General features: G+C 41.5%; 1 protein-coding gene across 1 annotated transcript in view; it reads right to left on the bottom strand.

Annotated features, from left to right (window-relative positions):
- Nucleotides 1-6,473: 6,473 nt before the first annotated feature.
- The window catches only part of PPP1R1C (protein phosphatase 1 regulatory inhibitor subunit 1C), a 57,272-nt gene continuing 44,938 nt past the window's right edge, over nucleotides 6,474-18,807 (bottom strand). Inside the window, 1 exon segment of the mRNA XM_009916408.2 lies at nucleotides 6,474-8,325. Coding sequence (XP_009914710.2) covers nucleotides 8,237-8,325 — 89 coding nt within the window. The 3' untranslated portion in view covers nucleotides 6,474-8,236.

Genomic DNA, 18,807 nt, shown 5'->3' with positions numbered 1-18,807 from the left:
ATTTGCTTGCCTGAAGTGTGTTTGCTCATTTGTGTATGGTTGTCTTTGACAAGTGACAGAGCATAAATGGTTGTTTCCAACCTTTCCACCCGCTTGTGACTCCACACTTTTCCTGTAACTGCCAGTTTGCCATACAAGCTCACTCGCATCCTCATAGCACTCTTGAAAACAATTTCTTTACACGAGTCTTGCCTTCTTAGCCTTTACTGCTAAAATAACCCTCACATGAAGAAAACCATAACCAGTAGAACATTTTTTTACCCCTAAAAATTCTTACCGTGGGTTGTTATTGATGGAATCACTGGGACTGTTCATGTTAGCAACAATTCTTCAGGAAGGGTCTGACTTTCAGAGGCACCTCCATGGCATGGGGTAAAGTTAATCATCCAAGTTCAATGGAGCAGGGAGTAAACAGTGCCCCTTCCTACTCAGTTTGGAAATGAATGGAAAGAATCCCATTAACCTAGACATGTATCATATCCTAACAAGGTACATGATGGAAATAAATCAAGACAACTATTTTATATGATATTCTTTGCAGTTCCTTCTTCCCAGATGCTACCCCAGCTACATACGCAAAGGACCTTCTTCTGTTGTATAGATTCCAGAAGTCAAAGAAGCCACTACTGTGACCAAAATAACTTAAAATTAACAAATAAATCAAGATCCCCAGTGGTGTCTGAAATGTGTATTTTTAACAGACTATACAGTTATTACATGAGAAAGAGGAAAATGTAAGTACAACTAACATTCTTCAACAGCAACTTAAAGAGATTTAGATTTACAGTAGTTTAGCAGGCAATGGTTTGTCTGAGGGAGGGGGAGTGCATCCACTTTTAAATCATTCTTTGAAAAATCACATCCTTGAAAACCAGTATGGAAAAATAAGTGGAAATGGCGTTTAATACTGTGAGGAAAAAAAAGTGTCCTCTGTCAAACACACTATGCAAATATTTAGGCCACTTCCCTGGGATAATTTTACTTTCCTGGTCATTTAATTATTTAATGGGTCTCCAGATACCCCTTTTCCATGTCCCAGGCAAACATTCAGAATTTTTATCAAACTGTGAATGTCTAAGTAGTCCCCTGGGAACAAAGAAGCAAGTCATAACCACAAAGTTATAACTGTGAAAAATCTCTTATAAAAACCGGGATTTTAACTGTTTTGGGCTGAACTTTGCTGCAAAATACTTCTCCTGTGCTTAGGCAAGTCCTTTGCCTACAGCCCTTTTGTGGAGAACTGTTGGAGAACTTCCCATTAGCTGAGCTTGGATAGATAGTATCTTAACTAAATATGTTCTTCTGACAAATTACATAATATATGAACTTTGAAGCTGATGAGTTTCATGCATTTGTAACATCCTGTATAGATCATTATTACAAACCTGAAGTAATATAAAATTATACATAAGAAAGGTGGTCAAAATCAAAACGTTGCGTACAATCTGGGCCTTGAGCTGCAACACGGTTAAGCAGAATAGGTGGGTTTTCCCCTTTTGTGTGGATTGTAGTTCTAAAGCAATCTCATCATCACATAGGGTCTAATCTGATGCACTTACAAGCAACATTCCTGAACCTGCAAGAAGGACTTTCATTAGAGTAAGATTTTGGGACTTGTGTCATCCAATAACATTAAAGTATTTGCTATTTATTTGTATAAAGCCTGATGTGATTATCTTCATCCAAATTCAATGAGCCAAAGGGTCAAATTCACCTATGACGCAATTCCATGAAAACTAAGAGGCCCGGTGTCATTATACGAGGAATTAATTTGATAACTGGATAGTAATTGGTTGTCTCTTGCTTTCTCTGTATTCAGCTGGTTTACTCATGTTTTCTGCAGTGGAGGCTACTCTGTGGGTCTAATGTCTCTGTACAAAGCACTACTCAACTTTAAGCCATCTTAAATTCTTTTATGGAAATTATGCGTCCTTTTCTTTGAGATCTCTCTCCTTCGAGAGAGAACTGTATTTTTCTTACCAGTCAGAAATGAACATTCACCTTTATTGTTTGGGGTACTCCAGTCATTCACAACTGGAATGAAGGGCAGCATATTTGTGTCAAGCATTGTAATATGATGCATGATGCATCTTTATTTTAGCATTCCTGTCCGTGAAGGACCCCTATTCTGTTAGTCACAAGGTGGTTTTGGGGTAGGGCAGAACTGCGGCTGCAGCCAGAGTAGTTCTGGGGGACATGTGTGTGTTCTCAAGTAAATAGTAGGTACAGGAGCAGGGCTACAGAGTTGATATTTCCAGTAAATTAGAGAATGAAAATGGCAGGAGCAATTTAAATATTATTTATAATTGACCTTCATGTCTGTTTTTAATATTCAATCTGCTGAGTGTTTAAAAAAGCAATTAAAAGTCCCATATAATGTTAAAACCCTTGATAAATGTAATAAACAAATGACATATTCAAAAGAGAGAATCTATGTCCCATTAGGAGAGAAAAAGAAAGATGAGAGCAACATATGGCAGTATAATTAGCATGATTAGGGAAGCACATCAACAGAATTTATGCTGCAGGGAAAATGTAATAAGAAACCAACACACTTTCCTCACTGCCTTGAAAACTGCAAATATCACTCTCTGAAAAGGAGAGGATGCAGAAAGGCTCTCTGGCATTTAAAGCTGTAACTTGTGTTCTTCTGTCGTTATTAAAGATGCACACAGCCATCTGCAAACCATTTATTTTTTGCAGAGTTCACATTGTCCCATTGCTTTGATTAATAAGGAGCAATATTACACCTCAGCTGCTTTTCAGAAAGATGCTATTTTGGAAACCTAATTAATACTCATTCCACAGTTAGCTTGAGGTGTTCGTTAGTGCCAGATACTGAGTTCTTATTTGTTTCTCATTATGTGGAGAGTATTGCTTCTCAATGCCAACGTTTTTGTTTTTCATTTTGGAATAACCTTTCGACACTCCTGCTTCCTACAGCCCTCCCTTCAGAAGAGCTAATAACACCTGTCATCATTATTTTAACATGCCTATTATGTCTGTTGAAGACAATGTGGGCTATTTACATAGATAGAGCTATCCTGATGCACAGCAAATATTCCTGCCATTTTCTGAACAGTTGGGCGAAAGAGAAAAGCAAAATTTAGAAAACTTGGCAATGCAATTCAAATCTCAGCTTACCACTAAGGGTCAGTATATACTAAGCAAATGAATCATTACAAAATTGAAATCAAGTATGTTTGGCCTAGCAGTAGTACAAAATACTTTTTCTGCCCTAAAAAGCCCACCTTCTTTAATAAACAAAACAAAATAAATTAAAAAAAAACTCAAAAACCCTGTAGCAGAAATATAGACATTGAACTTGTATAAACTCCATCAGCCAAATTTGCTGTAGCTGGAGACGAGTAGCATCTTACCAAGCAGCCTGAGGTTTAGTAAAGGTGCACAAATAGCTTGCTTGAGATTTGCCTGATGTGCTGCTGTCCTCACTGGAGGGTAAAGGAGAGAATACAGCAAAACATAGGAGGCATTTAGCATCTACTTTGTTGCCAAGTAAAATGCTCTGCATGAAAAGGTCAAATGTAATTGCATATGTCAGGAATCAAAGAACAACTGAAACTCTTACTGCAGCTCACCATTGCACTGAGCTGCTAAGGAAAAAGAAAAAAAAAAGAAAAAAAGAAGAAAAGAAGAAAAAAGAAAAAAGAAAAAGAGAACAGCTGTGGGCCTGGGCACCAATGTGGATGCCATAGGAGAGGAAGAAAGGGGAGCTTTAGGGACAGCATGTTTTAAATATGCCCTTACATCGTACCCCCAGGGTTAGGGGACAGATGATGCCCTATGTACTTCAGGAATAAGGTCCCTCATAAAAACCGCTGTATCTCAATCTGCAAGAGAAAGAAAATGAGGGGAGGAACGCTGCACTAAGCTAGGGCATTTCATTGTACGGTGCCAGCTGCTGGGCTCATACAAAAGCAGCCGCACAGCCCGCAGGAGCCCTGCTTAGGTCCCTCCCCAACCACCCGCAGCACTGCAGCCTACCCAAACCAGCTCTGGAGAGAGCTTGGACAGTCACCCAACAGTTTGCCTCGTGGAATAAAAAAAAAAATGCATTTTTTTTAAAGAGCAAATGCTGCCACCAACCTGACCCTCAGTATTATAGTCTGTTAGAGGAAGTGGAGATGGAGTGGAAGTTCCTTCCCTACTGACTGGCCGGGACCCTGGACACCGTGGGAGTCCCTGGCCCAAGCAGAGGCAGCAGGACCTCTGCCTGCAGCCCGTCTTGGAGTCGACACAATAGTGTTGGATGTGATAGTTTTGGTTCAATAACACCATCGGTGCAAGAGCTAATGGAGATTTTTCAGTTTACATTTTTGAGGAGAAATAATGACAGTATGCAAAGACAGTGGGGTAGTCTTTGAAGACTTCAACAGCATTTATGGCAATCTCAAAAAAAAACCAAAAAAAAAAAGCAAGAAATTCCGTAATTAAATTGATAGCAGGATAAGAGACGTTTTCCTGTACAGTACACAATATATTTTCCCAAAGGGAAGTGTGCTGTTGGCCAAAACCTGTGGCCATTCTCAGGCAAAATTCCTCTGACTTCAGTGGAAATTTTGCTTTAGAAAGGACTTTTAAACCTTGGCTCTTACTTTGAATCTATTTAAGTATTATCTGGTTTTGCACCTGGGAGAATAAACAGCATATACCATCCTAGAAGTCAAACCATGGAATTTTTCCAAATAACTTATTAGCAGAATGTCTCAATAAATTTCTCTGAAGAGAAGAACCTGTCATGGAATAATAAATATAGCATAAGAAAAAGAAATAAGGCTGTAAAATGCAATAACAAAACGCCTTTAAACCACTGTACATTAATGAGTTAAGGGATACTGGGAAAAGACTGAGATCAGTCCGAGGAGACAGCTTCCTTTCAATTCTGCAAATAACGTTTCCTGCAATACCTTGAAAGCAAGAGCAACAGCAAACATACCACAGCATGGAATGGCAGTAGATTTAAGAACATGGAGAGGGGAAGGAGAAAAAGACACAAATCAGAGTTGCTTATTAAGAAAGAACTATGTTCATTACTTGCCTGAGTAGTTTTTTTCTTCTTTCTTTTTCCATCAGCCCGTTTGTGGAAAATGGACTAATATGACCCATCTCTAAAAATCCTGCTCCCACCAAACCTGTAAGACTGCCCAGCAGGAGCAGGTATTGTGAGAGGAGACAGCTCAAACAGTGAACATATTGCCATTTTCCTTCAAGGTGTTTTCATATTGCCATTTTCTTTGAGGCACTTGGTGTTCACTAACTTTTTGTCTACTTTCTCTATCCCCATTGATTTGTTTACACTAAAACAAAAGAAGATATTAATGGATTTTTTTTGGTTTTAAACCATGCTTTTAGTGACATAAACACCTCGGGCAACAATGATTGACCACTGACTCGCACAAAGAGGTCTACATCATTCAAGTGTACCTATGTGGAGCTCACCATGCTGTGAGACGACCAGAGCTTTCAATTACACGCCAAAGCATATGAGAGGCTCTCTATCTAAGGCTGCTGTTTTTAAATGTCAGAAGCTGCGCCAAAACCCAGAAAAGACCTAGTTTAGTAAGCAGACTGCTTTTCCTGACCTTACTTTCTGATTTCCCCACACCCAGATATTTCTGTCATGGGGTTCACTGACAAACCACTGCAGTGTTTCTGCTCTGCTTCATGACAAGCACTTTTTTTCTGGGCTCTGTTGTTTTCCTGATGCTTTCCTTATAGCTCCACTTACTGTATGCCTCACAAATGGAAGATCAGACACACGGGCTTTGTTTATCTTTTTAAGCTAAAAAATGGCTGATGTATAAAAAAATGTGCATCCTGACTTTATCCTTCAGATGAGGTCCCACCAGCAAATGATGTCAGGGTGGATCCATAGTAAAATCTGCAACAAGTCCTGTCCCTTTGCCAGAAAGGACGAGTCTATTCCTGTAGTCAGACATGCTGTTTGCATAACCTTAGGTCAAGAGAGAGAAAGATACAGGCTTTTAAAATGATAAAACACAGCTGGAATATTTAGGGATGGGGACATGATAAGACCTGGATTTAGAGATGCATCTAAATAGCAGCATGGCTATCTGAGGCTCTTATCAGACCTTGATGCTTCATCCAGATCATGGCTGTAAAACACAATTGTCCGCTCGTTGCTGCAGTAACGATCCCGGAAACACGAAGATCCAGTTCAAAATAAATCTTTTTTTTTTTTTTTCCCTATTATTTATAAAGTGTAATCATCCTCAAGTCCAGCAGTCATCCTGAAACAGGGTGTGCAGTGATGGATTCTCCAAGTTCTTATCATGTGTTTTGTGTTGCCTTTGAAATGTTGAGATTCCAAAGTGTTCAATACGTTGTCTTGGTATCAACTATTATAAATCACGCACATTTTTTCATTTGCCCATAAGTCCTAGAGAGTCCTCATCTGAAGCCTGTGAGTACTGATAACCAGCAAAAAGCCATCAATATCAAAAGAGCTTTATTAGCTAGCAACACAGATAAATGGTGAAGGTTAAACACCAATGGCTGTTTTACAACTGGGAGTACTGTGGCAACGAGTGACTGTGAAAAGCCTAGTGCTGTGCAAAAGCAAACCTGCGGCAAAGCTGGGACCAGAGCCCAGCTCTTCTTGCTACCGTTCCAGACTTAACTGGTCCATTCAAATGGTTTCTTAAGGGTCACTTCCTTCTTTTTGTTGTTTGTGGCATAAAAAGCCCTCAGTCCTGTAAGTCCCATAGCTGCTTCTGTACAACTGAAGAGTCTTTCTTTCAGTCCTTCTTGCATACCCATGCTGAGCTGGAGTCACAGATCCTGTTTGCAGTGTTTCTACAGAAAATGGCAATGAAGAGGACAGATAGAGAGATACACAGGGAGTGCAAAAAGTTGGCTCCCAAATATACAGAAACACTTGTTGACAGATCCTGTTCTCAGCAGGTCTTTGTGGAAGACCTCAGTTTGAAAGTGAAATCACCATGCAAGGCATAGACAAAAGGCTCTGTGTTTTCACACACTTCATCTCTCTCTCTCTTTTTTTTTTTTTTTTTGCTAGCTCAGCCCTTTAAAAGAGACTTAAAGCAGTGGAAAGTTAAACCATGGGTAAAACTTTGTATCAAAGGCAAACAGTTAATACAAAATGACAGTGACTTGGTTTAAAAATTGGCCATTGATAAAAAAGGAAAGGATCTGTCAATTGCAACTTTGAAGAAACATGGTTTTCCTTCTCTACCTTATTTCATTTTATGCCATAGAGTTTGCATGGTCTAACAAATAAAAATGTTGGTATGAACCATGCCAAACTTCAACCAAAAACCCTAGGGCTCAGACACATGCTAAATCACTGCAGCTTGATATGCTACCATTTACTGGTTGAAACTGTGACAAACAGAGTAGTGTGGCCCTCTTTCTCAGAGAAGGCTGTACCCTGTACTTACTGCAGGTGATGAAGGTGAATATCAGCATTTCCTGTGGCTCAGCTGGTGTGCGGGACCCTGCTCACGGGTCTTGTGCACTCCTGTATTTTCCCTGACTCCCAAACTGAAACTTTTTCTAATGCCTCCAGATAACAATGATCTTGCATAAAGAGAAATTGTTTTGGCTGATGTGAATAGGTAGCCTCAGACCAAAAGCAAGACAAGTACTTTAAGTGTTGCACATCCAGGGAACATGGGGAAGAGCGTCTTTGCATCCTTCTCTAGACTAAGAGTCACCCCTGCTTACCTTGTTTCTATCTACATTACTGCAAGCAACTCTAACGAAACTGGTAAAAGCTGCCCTTAACTGAAAGGATCATACGAACATTCCTCTGCACGCTAGACAAACCCACTGTACAGTATACAATCTTGTCTAAATGAACATATTATATATTTTGTAGCTTTAAATTGGTTTTATTTACAACAGGCCTTAGAGTACAGCTCACACATGGTAGTTAAGCTCTGGCAGTACTGACATCAGGTCACTAACACATTTGCAAATTACATTTCTAAGTCATAGAAAATGAAAGAAAAATGACTTTAAAATAACTGTTTTATCTTCGGTATAAGGATCACAGAACACGTTTGCAGGTGGCTGTAAAACCCATCAAGGGCGCTCCCCAGGGAGCCCCGGAGCCGCCAGCACGCCGAGCGCTGCGGTGCGGGGACACAAGCAGTGGCAAATGGTCTGATGCACGCACGGCTGTGCAGTTCAGTTACCCTCCATGATGGGGCTCGAGGCGTGTCCACGCCGTTTAATGGCCCCACTCCTCTTCCCTTTCACTAACTCCTTCTTCTTCCTCTGGAAACGCTGAATCACTCTGACTCTTCAGATGCTTAATCCCTGAAAACAGAGAAATCACAGTTAAAGTTGTGTTAGCTCACGTCAGACATTTTTTTCCTGAAGGAAGAAACAAACAAAACCCCAAACTAATGGCAAGTTTTTTAATGCCCATACCGACTCCCTTTTTCACAAACCTCTTAGTTCAAACAATACTATGGTGTATTTCCAACAGAAATATTCTCTTCCTTCAATATAGGGTCTTAAGAAATTTATCATGTTTTGTTGAAAAAACTGCTGAGAGGCACCTTGTAGAACAGAGCAGTATTTACTTCTCTTTTCCTTGGTAATCCTTGATCAGCTTAGTATTGCCCATCTCAAGCGAGTTAAAAGTTTTCAAGACTCAGGCAGTAGACAAGGAAATTATTCTACCAGAATTTCAACTTGAGCCTCTTTCTGAGACTGGTCTGCTGAAGGTCATCACTCATGCAGACCCCGTGGCCCCACGATCAGCTTCCCGTGTGCACCAGAGGTGTTCTCCAGTATGCCTCCCCGTAGTCTGCACGTGACCTGCAGAGCTGTCCTGGTGCAAAGAGAACGTTGCACCCAACAGAGGGGGAACTGCTGGCACCAAAGCCATGACAAGATTGGATCTTTTCTGACATGGAGAATGTATGCTGTTGACCTTCAAATACCATGTGGGGCTGGATGAAGAGGGTAAACACCTGTCACAGGATATTTGGAAGTTTAGGTTTGAGGAAAGTTGTGAAGTTCCTACTGCTGGCTGTTTTCAGCCAGCAAGTGAAGTAAGATCTACAAAAGTTAATCAAATTGCGAAGTTATTTTCCCTGTCCCATGTTCAATACAAGCAAGCAGGCCTCAATGAATGGGCCTAATGCCATCTTCTCAGCTCCACCTTGGTGTGATAGAAGAACTCAAAAAAGGAGGCAAAATCAAGCTGAAAAGATGATAGAGAGGAGATACCAGAGATGAAGGGTTGTTATTTTCAAAAAAATCTAAACCAGCAAAAAATGCACAAGGTTAGCTTCTGGGTTCCCTAGTTTTTGACAAAAACAGATGTAGTGGGAACATAATTCTTAGTAAAAAATGCATGATTTCAACAAAATGTAAGCCTGAATTAGGTTTTCTGGTGTCATTACTGCCATAACATGGAAACATTTTTGGTTTGATTACAGATCATACATAGTACTACTCACCATTTCTAATTGTCAGGAGAAAAAGCTTGCCTTATGCATCAGTTCCTCTGTTGAGGAGAAATTGCATCCCAGACACTTTAGATAACCACAGCTGGATAATCAAACACCCCACTGTCATAGCACTTGTAGAGGCACAATTTTCAAAAAGGTGTGCACCCTTAAGGCATACAGGGCAAGATCCATATTACATCAAATTGTGAGTAAGAGGAATTGATGATGTAGGTCCAAGAGTCATGGCCCCAGCATCACTTAACCTGCAGGTTCCTACACTTCACTGTTTATGTCCATACCACTCCAAAACATGGGATAGTTTTTTTCCAAATACATCATTTGAAAAAACTTTCAACATAAGTTATTCCAGTTCAACAGTTACAAAGAGCTGAAAACAGGATCTTACAACAGGTCATACAACAGGAGCGCAGCCAGCTCCACTGCCAACAGGAGCCCATCACTGCTGTGTGCTGGGCTTTGGGCTCCTCTCTCTTTTTTTTCCACCCAAACGACAGCACTTGGTTCCCTGGGAAACTGTTGTTCAGATGTAAACAAGCAAATAAATTAATGCTCTCAAGCCACAGTACTTGTAGGTGTGCCCTGCAATAATCAAACCATTTCCAATTAAGTAACTGTGATACATGAAGGAACACTTAGGGTGCTCAGCTACAGCCAAGCTGGCCTCTTTAGCAACACCCTTTAGTAAGACAAACACTTTAAATAAGATTTCACCTAACTATAGGTTAATGGACATTCATTTCAAAATGATGTTGTGTTTGTATGGCAAATTGGTCTCCTGTTGTTTACCTCTGGACTTAGAGAGCCATTTCTTGCACATTCAGAGTACCCATCTAATAGCTACTATTCAGTACTTCAGACAGGAATTGCTAGGAGCCAGAATGCATCATTTTTTAGGGAGTTTTTCAAAGATGAAAAAGGGAAAGTTATGGACAGAAAAGAAGGCATGTGATATACAGTTAGTGTGATGACGCTTCATGGAACAGTATTTTTGGTAGGCATGAAGACTTTTGGCTATGTGGTTTAATTGCAATATTCAACGTTAAAATTGCACCAACTGGAGAGAAATTATATCAATGAGTGTTACCCATTGATTTTCACATAGCAGGCAGCTATCAATCTTATTTAATGATTTTTCATAACCTCTGTTCTACAGCCTGCCTTCACCTCTGCCAGTCATTTAATACCAGAGTGCCATCTGGAAGTAAAGACTCACAGGGTTTCCTGCATTAACCAATAAGCGCACAACACTCGATGTCATTGTTAATAAGCCTCAAGATGTTCTGACAGCATAAAGTTGTCAGAATTAACTGACCCTACATGTGGCATTATGAAATAAGATGCTCAGGTACGCAACAAAATAAGTTAGCGTGAATCGACACACAGGTCATGAAAGTCCTGTCAGTAACACATGGACATGCGTGACAGAAAAGGCTGGTGGCTTTCCTGAAAAGACACATTTCATGCCCAAAGCATCGGAATTTACAGCACAAAAAAAAATCTGGGGTAATAAAAATACTTAGTTAAATCATAGCAATCATACTCTTAGATTAAATGCTTATCTAGCCACGTAACATTGCAGTAACCCACTGTGGCTGCCAAGGGTGGTCAGAAGACCTTGGAGCTGAGCATATCGTCCAGGAGCACTCTGGCACATTCATCCACAGCTCCTGCTCAGTTAAAACAATTCAAGAGAAGAGGCCATTACAGTGGCTCTCGAGTGTCACTCCAGTGGGGTTATTCAAGATGTGTGCCTTGCCCTTTGTCAATACAAAGCAAAGGATAAGCAGGTATCAAGGTGGAGCTCTATCCACAGAGATATTTTTTTCCTAAGTTGGATCTATTCATACCCAGTATCTTTGTTTAGCGATATCTAAATTGTTTGCTGAAAGCTTACATTCTGCTAGAGACCGAGTGAAAAGTTGTTACTCAGGCCACCCCAACCGTTTTTACAACTGCTACTATGGTAATGTTAAGTTATTAGAAAGGATATTTCCTTCTCATCTTTTCAATCTTCATCCACCACCGACACAGTTCATGCCCTCAACTTTCTCAAACAGTAAGCAGGAGGCACCAGAACGCTGTTGTTTGGGGTTTGTTTCTCTTCACTGATGAAGCACGGTAGTAAGGGTGAGCAACAAATATAGACTCTAGGATTTTACTCACAGAAAAAAAACCAAAACAAAGCCAGGATATTTGGAGGGATATATGGGGATATTTTAGAAGACATTGTTTGTACCTATAGCAGATCCAAGTTAGAAACATCAAGTTACTGGTTTCATGTAAACTACACAAGCTTCATAATACCAGTTGCAAATGGGAAGGACTGCAAATGTTGATCCACAGGGTCACCCTGTCTCATCAATGTCCCTTATTCCAGGCAGCAGGTAACTCTGAATTTGTGTGCACTGTGCCTGCACTGTCCTGACACCCTTTCGTTTCTCTCACTGCCCTGCCCTCCTGGCCGGGTTGCCCTGCCTTGCTCTCCCCGTGCGTGCGTACATGGCTCATGGGGTCCAAACCGTCCCGCTGACCCCACGGGTCCCCAGTCCCCACCGCGTCCCACCCGACTGCTGCTCCCTAATGTCACACCCTGGCTGGGGCTGTGCTCTTCACCTGGGAGGTCTGACAGCAAAACCCCCTTCCAGCCACTTCCCACCACCCCCTGGCAACGGTTTCACACCCACAGCGTGTTATTCTGCCTTAAAACAAAGCCTGTCTGAACACTGCCTCTTGGTTTCTTTTTCCCTTTCCCCCCCTCCCCCTTCCTTTTGTGCTTCTAAAGCCAGGACAAGAATTGTTTTTCCTCAAAGGGCTCATATTTCACTGCAGGTAATTTAATCCAATTAATGCTGATGAAGAAACCCTTAATGCCAACCCATATTCAGCAGCCGTACACTAATACACTTTGAACTGGTAATTCTTTTTAGATGAAGTCACTGCCTTAAAACATATTTCTAGATTACTTATAAATTATGAGTGCAAATGGGACAACTTTCTGGCATTTTTTCAGTCACATAATAACATCTATGCTGTTTAATCAACAGCTGTCTTTTTGCTTCTCTCCATCTGACCAAAGCACCAGATTAGAAGGCTAAGCAGTGTCACAAGATATGAAATAACCAAGTGTTCCTGCATTAAATATCTCCTGGAAAAAAAAATAAATTGATTCAAGTAATTAAGGCAGCTCCCCATCTCAAGTAATTAAGGCAGCTCCCCGTCTTACTTAACACTTATTCCTTCACCTCGCTTCACTGCCCAAGGAACAGTGTTGACATTTACCAAACTCAGGGTTGAAGTCTGGTTGGCAATTTGAATTCCCTAAAGTTTGAAGGGTTATTTAGTTTTATGATTTGGAGCTGATCCTCTCTCTACCAAAAACACATTTCCAAGTTTTCAGAAGGCAGTGAAAGGCAAAGCTGAGCTACAGACAAAGCAGCCTGATTTTCAGAGTTTCAGAACTCAGATCACTTTGAAATTATCAAGCAAAGCAGCCTGGCCAAAGAGGATAATGGCCAAATAAAAATGTCTACTTTATGCCAATCCTAAATGAAATATGTTCTGGATCCCTCAGCAAAAATGAGAATATCAAAACAAAAATCATGTATTCATGCCACTAAACAGAAAAAGGATTTTTTCTTTTTTATGGAACATTTTGTTTTGAATTTATCAGTCAAATATGTTTTGACTTCTTGGAGACTCCTTCCTCATTATTTTTTTTCCCAACTGAAATGAATTTTTGAATTAAAACAACAACAGAAAAAAAACGCCAAAACTACTGTAATGAAAACGAGCATCCACCACAGGTCTTTGGCTAACTTGGATGCAGTGGGAGACAGTTGTGAAGGTGACAGAGCCCAGAAGAGCTGGCAGGTCTTCAGGGGCAGCCTCCTCCAAGCACAGGAGTGGCCCATACTGATACAGGAAAACAAGTAGCTGTATCAGAAGACCATCCTGGCCAAGCAGGGACCCCATGACTGAGCTCCAATGCCAAGAAGAAGACGCGTACAGTGGATGAAAGTCAAGACAAGGTAAAAATGAGGAATGTAGAAAAAAATACAGGCCCACAATACAGGGATGGTGTTAGGAAAGCTCAAGCTCAGCTTGAGTTGAAACTAGCAAAGGGTGTCAGGGGCTACAGGAAGAGTTCCTTTCCCCCGCCTTCACAGTAAAAGAAAAACAAGGAAAATATGGGCCTGCAGCTGAGTGGGGTGAGCAATCTTGACATAGAAAAGATTGAGGTGCCCAATACCTTCTTTGCCTTGGTCTGGACTGAGAAGGTCTACCAAGCCTTTGTGCCCACAGACAAGGTCCAAGGAGGAGAGGAAAGGTTGAGTCAGTGATTGCTTGAGGAATCTTGACCCACAGAAGTCCGTGGGGCTGGTGGGCTGCATGGGAGGGTGCAGAAGCACCAGCTGGTGTCAGTGTGAGGCCATTCTCTGTCATCTTTGAAGGGTTGTGGAAACCAGGAGAGGTCCTCCATTACTCTCCATGCATTAGGCTGTGCCTGTAATACTCTGTTTGTCCCTGCCCTGTACAAGAAGATGTTGATAGACTTGTTCAAATCCAGTGGAGGCCCCCAAGGTGGTCAGGGGACTGAAGTGCATGACCTGTGAAGAGAGGCTGAGGGACCCGAGCTTGCTCAGCCAGGAGAAAGGGCAACTTTGGGGCATCTAACAGCAGCCTGCCTGTACCTATGGGGAGGTTAGCCAGAAGATGAAGATGTCTGGTTATGAACTGGAAGAGAGTATATTCTGACTGGATATAAGGAAGAAATTATTTCACTGAGTATATTTAAGCACTGGCATGGTTTCCCAGAGAGTCTGTGAAGTCTCTCTCCTAGGAGGTTTTCAGTACTGGACTAGACAAAGCCTTGAGCAATCTGGTTAAATTTGGTGCTGATTCTGCTTTGTGCATCAGGTGGGACTATGTGCTTTCCCAAGGTTCCTTGCAACCTGAATGACTATAAGATTTTATGAAATCAAAACTCAGTAGATCCATCTTATAATTTATAAAAGTATATTAACATTAACTCCATGACTGAGGGCTACATTTTGACCCAGGTGGAAGCTTCAAATGCCTCCTTTCTTTGGAACAGAGATGAAGCATCTAATTGCACCAGTCAGACTGATCTCAGGAACAAGGTTTCTTTTCACTCCTTAAAACCACGGGGCCAGACTAAGTCAGCATTTCAGTACTGATTTGGGGAAACAAACGAACTCATAATTAGGTTACGTGGATAACTGTGATCTATATATGCATATATGTCATCTATCTATCTATCTATCTATGTGAGCTATATATGTTTGTATTTGTTCCCAAATACAAGGGAAGAAAACCATGGGATTCAGGGGTTACAGCAGACCAAGTGCTACTGTATTTCTAAAATCAAGGAACATGGAACACCTCTTGCATGTGACAGATATACCTACAGACAAAACGACGCATAGAAATCACATCCCACTTGTGGCCCAGTGCATAGAAATGTCTAAGAAAAAATTTCATTTCCTGAGAGGGAGGCATAGGAGTGGGCTGGCCTGCAGAGCAAGTCCTAGCGCACCTACTGCCTGCTGCTGAAATGGTGCATCTTTCTGCCGGGGTTTCAGGGGCGGATCTTTTGTCTCAGTCACACTCTGCTGGTGCATGGTGCCTGAGGACTGCTGACTATCATTGTAGTTAAAAGAATATGCTCACTGCCTGCAGATGTAAGAGGTTTTAAATCCATATACTGTGCTAATAAAAACAAACCCTGTGCACTCCTGTTACAAAAGAAATTGCTTTCTTGCTCAGCTAGGCATCTGCACAATGGAAGTAACAGAAACTCTCAACACTCCACAAGATGTTTTGCCAGATGTTTCCAGAAGCGTCGGGTGCTCCATGTGAGGAAATGTACTCCCTTCTGCTGGTCAGTGCTAGCGGGAGAGCACCCAGGCTCTCCCTGCGACAGGCACTGTGGTACAGCTCAGCCAGGCACAGCCCACCGTCCCGTGCTCCAGGAAGCTCCCGGCTCTGAAAAGCACGAAAGGCTTCCTGCTGTTGCCACCTCCAGCAGAAGCCGAGGACTGTCAGAGCCCTCAAGAGCAGCTGCCTGGCAGAAACCTCCTGCCACAGGAGCTGGGTAGTTATTAAAAGCTTTTCCTCGCTGTGACTTTCGTCAGTTCAACAGAATACAGCTTAACCACCCTCCATTTTCAGCATTTTCTTCTTCACTGAAGTTTAGAAAAAGCAGGTTTAGTGATCTTTAAACGTTCATTGTCAGGTGCATGCCCACGACACTGCCAAATTTATTTAAATGTAAGAAGTACGTCTCGTCTTCCCTCTGCCCCATTTGGTGAAGGTATCAGAAACACAGCTGTCATTACTGGTCATCGAAAAACTCAAAGCTTACCTCCTGCACACACACTGGAAACAAACATCCTAGGTACTTTGACCTTCCTGATCAAAAATTTATTTGTTTGGCCAGAAAAAAAATCATCTCTACTACATAATTTTTTTGTTTTAAACAGCTGAAATACAGAAGGATATATATTCCGTGCAAGAGCAGGACAGTAAACCTGTCAGGAAAATGCTATAGTTTCCCAAATGCCTATTTTGAGCTTTCTCTTGTTTCCTCTTTGCATAAATGACCTGCTAGCTATCTCCCTCATCTGTACAATCAGTTCCTGAAACCTTTAATCCATTTTTACTTAATTGGCTGGTTTAGACAAGCTCTCCTTGCATACAAGTCAGAGTTCAGTGCTTAAGCTTTGGTTAGTAACCCCTTAAAAAACATTAACCCCATCCTTAACCCTACTTGCCTTTCCAACTGCTGCCCAGCTCTTCTCCCTCTACCATTCAGCTCACCAAAAATGACGCTCACTGATTCCACCTTACCTTTCCCCCTCCCCCTCACAGTACATCCTCCACTTCCTTTGATCAAGTTGCCCTTGGACTCAGCCTGAAAGCTTTCTGGCAAAACTGCCTAGTGATCTCTGTCTTCATCTTTTCCAACTTGTTGATGTCTTTGCTTCTGAGACTTCTTTGCCCTGGTTCTTCTTCCACTGTTTGTAACACTTTTCCCATTGCCGCCTTCTGATGGTCCTTTTCCCATTGCTCCAGCCTCTGAGGATGGGTGGCAGAGGCTGCAAGTTGTCTTCTACTCTTACAGTACTCCTGATCTTCAACAGTGTACTTCTCAAATGCAGAAATAATAAGCACCTTTATAAGGATTCTGTTGGAAAGAGTTTGTTCCTTCTGTCCAAATTAAAACTCTAGAGTGCATCTTTGGTGGAAGCTTGCAGCAGTCTAAGACATTATCTCAAAGTGGTCAAAATCAAGCTCTTGATCTGCAGTCCTTTCCAAAATGCTTTGTTCATCCACTATGGACAACACCACCATTTTTTCCTGATGTTCAGGCTTACACATTTCTGATTTCCATGCTTCACTAGACCACCATATCCAATTTTCATCTAAGTCTTGCAAATTTTTCTTGCTTAATGTGTCCAATATGGTCTTTACCATTTACCCAGTAAAGAGAGTCATGGAAACTCTCCTTATCCTAGGGTCTTCACTACTACCACATCTCCTTCTCTAAGCTTTATAAACGTACCTTTGCTCCTGCATTCAGCATTCTGCAGTTACAATCACCTGAATAATTTCCACAATCGCTTCCTACGCCACCACTGAGCAACTCACTTTCACTCCTGAGTTTCCTCCATTGATTCCCTCCAAGATATTTTAGACTAATGATGTCTATTTATGCTTTCAAGGAAAATTAAGTTTCTTTGCACACTATGCGCACCACCCGCTCTCATCTCAAAACAGGAACAGGTACAGCTTCAGTGCTCCATTTGCTAGGCTTTTAAATGAGCATTTTCATGCTTTCTCCCACATTGTACTGAATGCTGGAGAGATACAACTATCAGTCTCCACAGCCACTTCCAAATTCTCCTCAAAATTCTTGGTTAAGGAATTTGAGAAACAACCCGAGAACATTTCAGTCGCCAGCGTGCTGGGACAAAGACGGTCGCATTCCTCCCTAACACTTTGTATCTGTTCCTGTGTTTGATTGCTACACCCCACCTGGGAGTTCCCCAGTGCAACAGCTGACTTCTGTTAAATGTTTGAAGGAGGTTTAATGCAGCATAGACCTAATCCCTGGCGTGGGTTCCTGGGTGCTATGTAACATCAACACAATATGACAAGAATTGTGGCATACAGTGATCGGGGTGATTACTATGTATGAACTAAGAGCTAGACCATGACTGGTATTTGTATGCAAACAGAAAATATGTTTTACATACCTTTCCTTGTGTTTCTTCATTCCCACCTACAAGAATGGCTTCAGTCTGTCAACCTGGCAGCAATAAATTTGTCTGCTGATTCTCATGTCTATAAATCACACCAGACCACCTGTGGCAGGAGGCTAGCCCTGCTTCTAAGCAGACCCAGCACAAGAGCAGCGGCCCAGCCTCGCTGAGGGTAGCAGCCCTGGTGTGTCCCAAGGCATCCACTCTCTTGGGTGGTCCCTGAGCCATCAGTGGGCCAAAGAACATCAAAAAGTAATCTGTGATGTGCCAGCAATAAAACACACAGACCCAGACCTCAACAGTTCCCATGTGTGTGAGTGAGCAAGCAGAAAAAATGTGAGGGAGAGAAGACAAAATAAAAATAAATGGATGTGGAAAATTTTGTTTTATAGATGTGGGCAACTGTGAACAGTCTGCTTGATACAGCCTTTGGAAGTTTTCTACAAGTTAGGTTGTTCTTTGTTGAGAAAGACTGAAAAATGCTGCTCTGTGGAACTCTGTCAAAGGACTCTGAATGGTACTCATGCCTGTAAGCTTTTGTTAACCAAGGTTTCAAGGTAAAGCAAAACTAATCACTTGAAGCTTGATAACCGACATGCAAAGGTCTGCCCTTACTCCTGTGGTCGATGAGTCTGAACACAACCAGGTCATTTGTTTGTTATTCCACAGGGCTTGGTCCCACTCCTCCAGAAGTTAATGAGACTTTTTCTTACTGTTTTCAAAGAAAGAAGAGTCAGCTTTTGTAATTGATCTTAATTTCCAGTTACAAAGAAGAAATAACTTCAAACAGCTACTGTTTATTAACAATGAATGTTTGTAAAATACTATAAATTAATGTTGTATGTGGCTTTAACATTTGAGTTATGAGATAAACAAAGTGACACAGAAAATTGGCACACTAGGTATTCTCAAACTCCTGTTTAGATTATCCAAGAAATAGCAGTCAGGCTGCCACTCTGTCCTGTACAGCTTCAAAGGCCAGCAGACATGGTGGGCCTTCAATGTTTAGAATAAAAGCAATCTGAAGCACC

This window comes from Haliaeetus albicilla, chromosome 4 (assembly GCF_947461875.1).
Source record: "Haliaeetus albicilla chromosome 4, bHalAlb1.1, whole genome shotgun sequence".
NCBI lineage: Eukaryota > Metazoa > Chordata > Aves > Accipitriformes > Accipitridae > Haliaeetus > Haliaeetus albicilla.
This window is presented reverse-complemented; position numbering and strand designations above follow the sequence as displayed.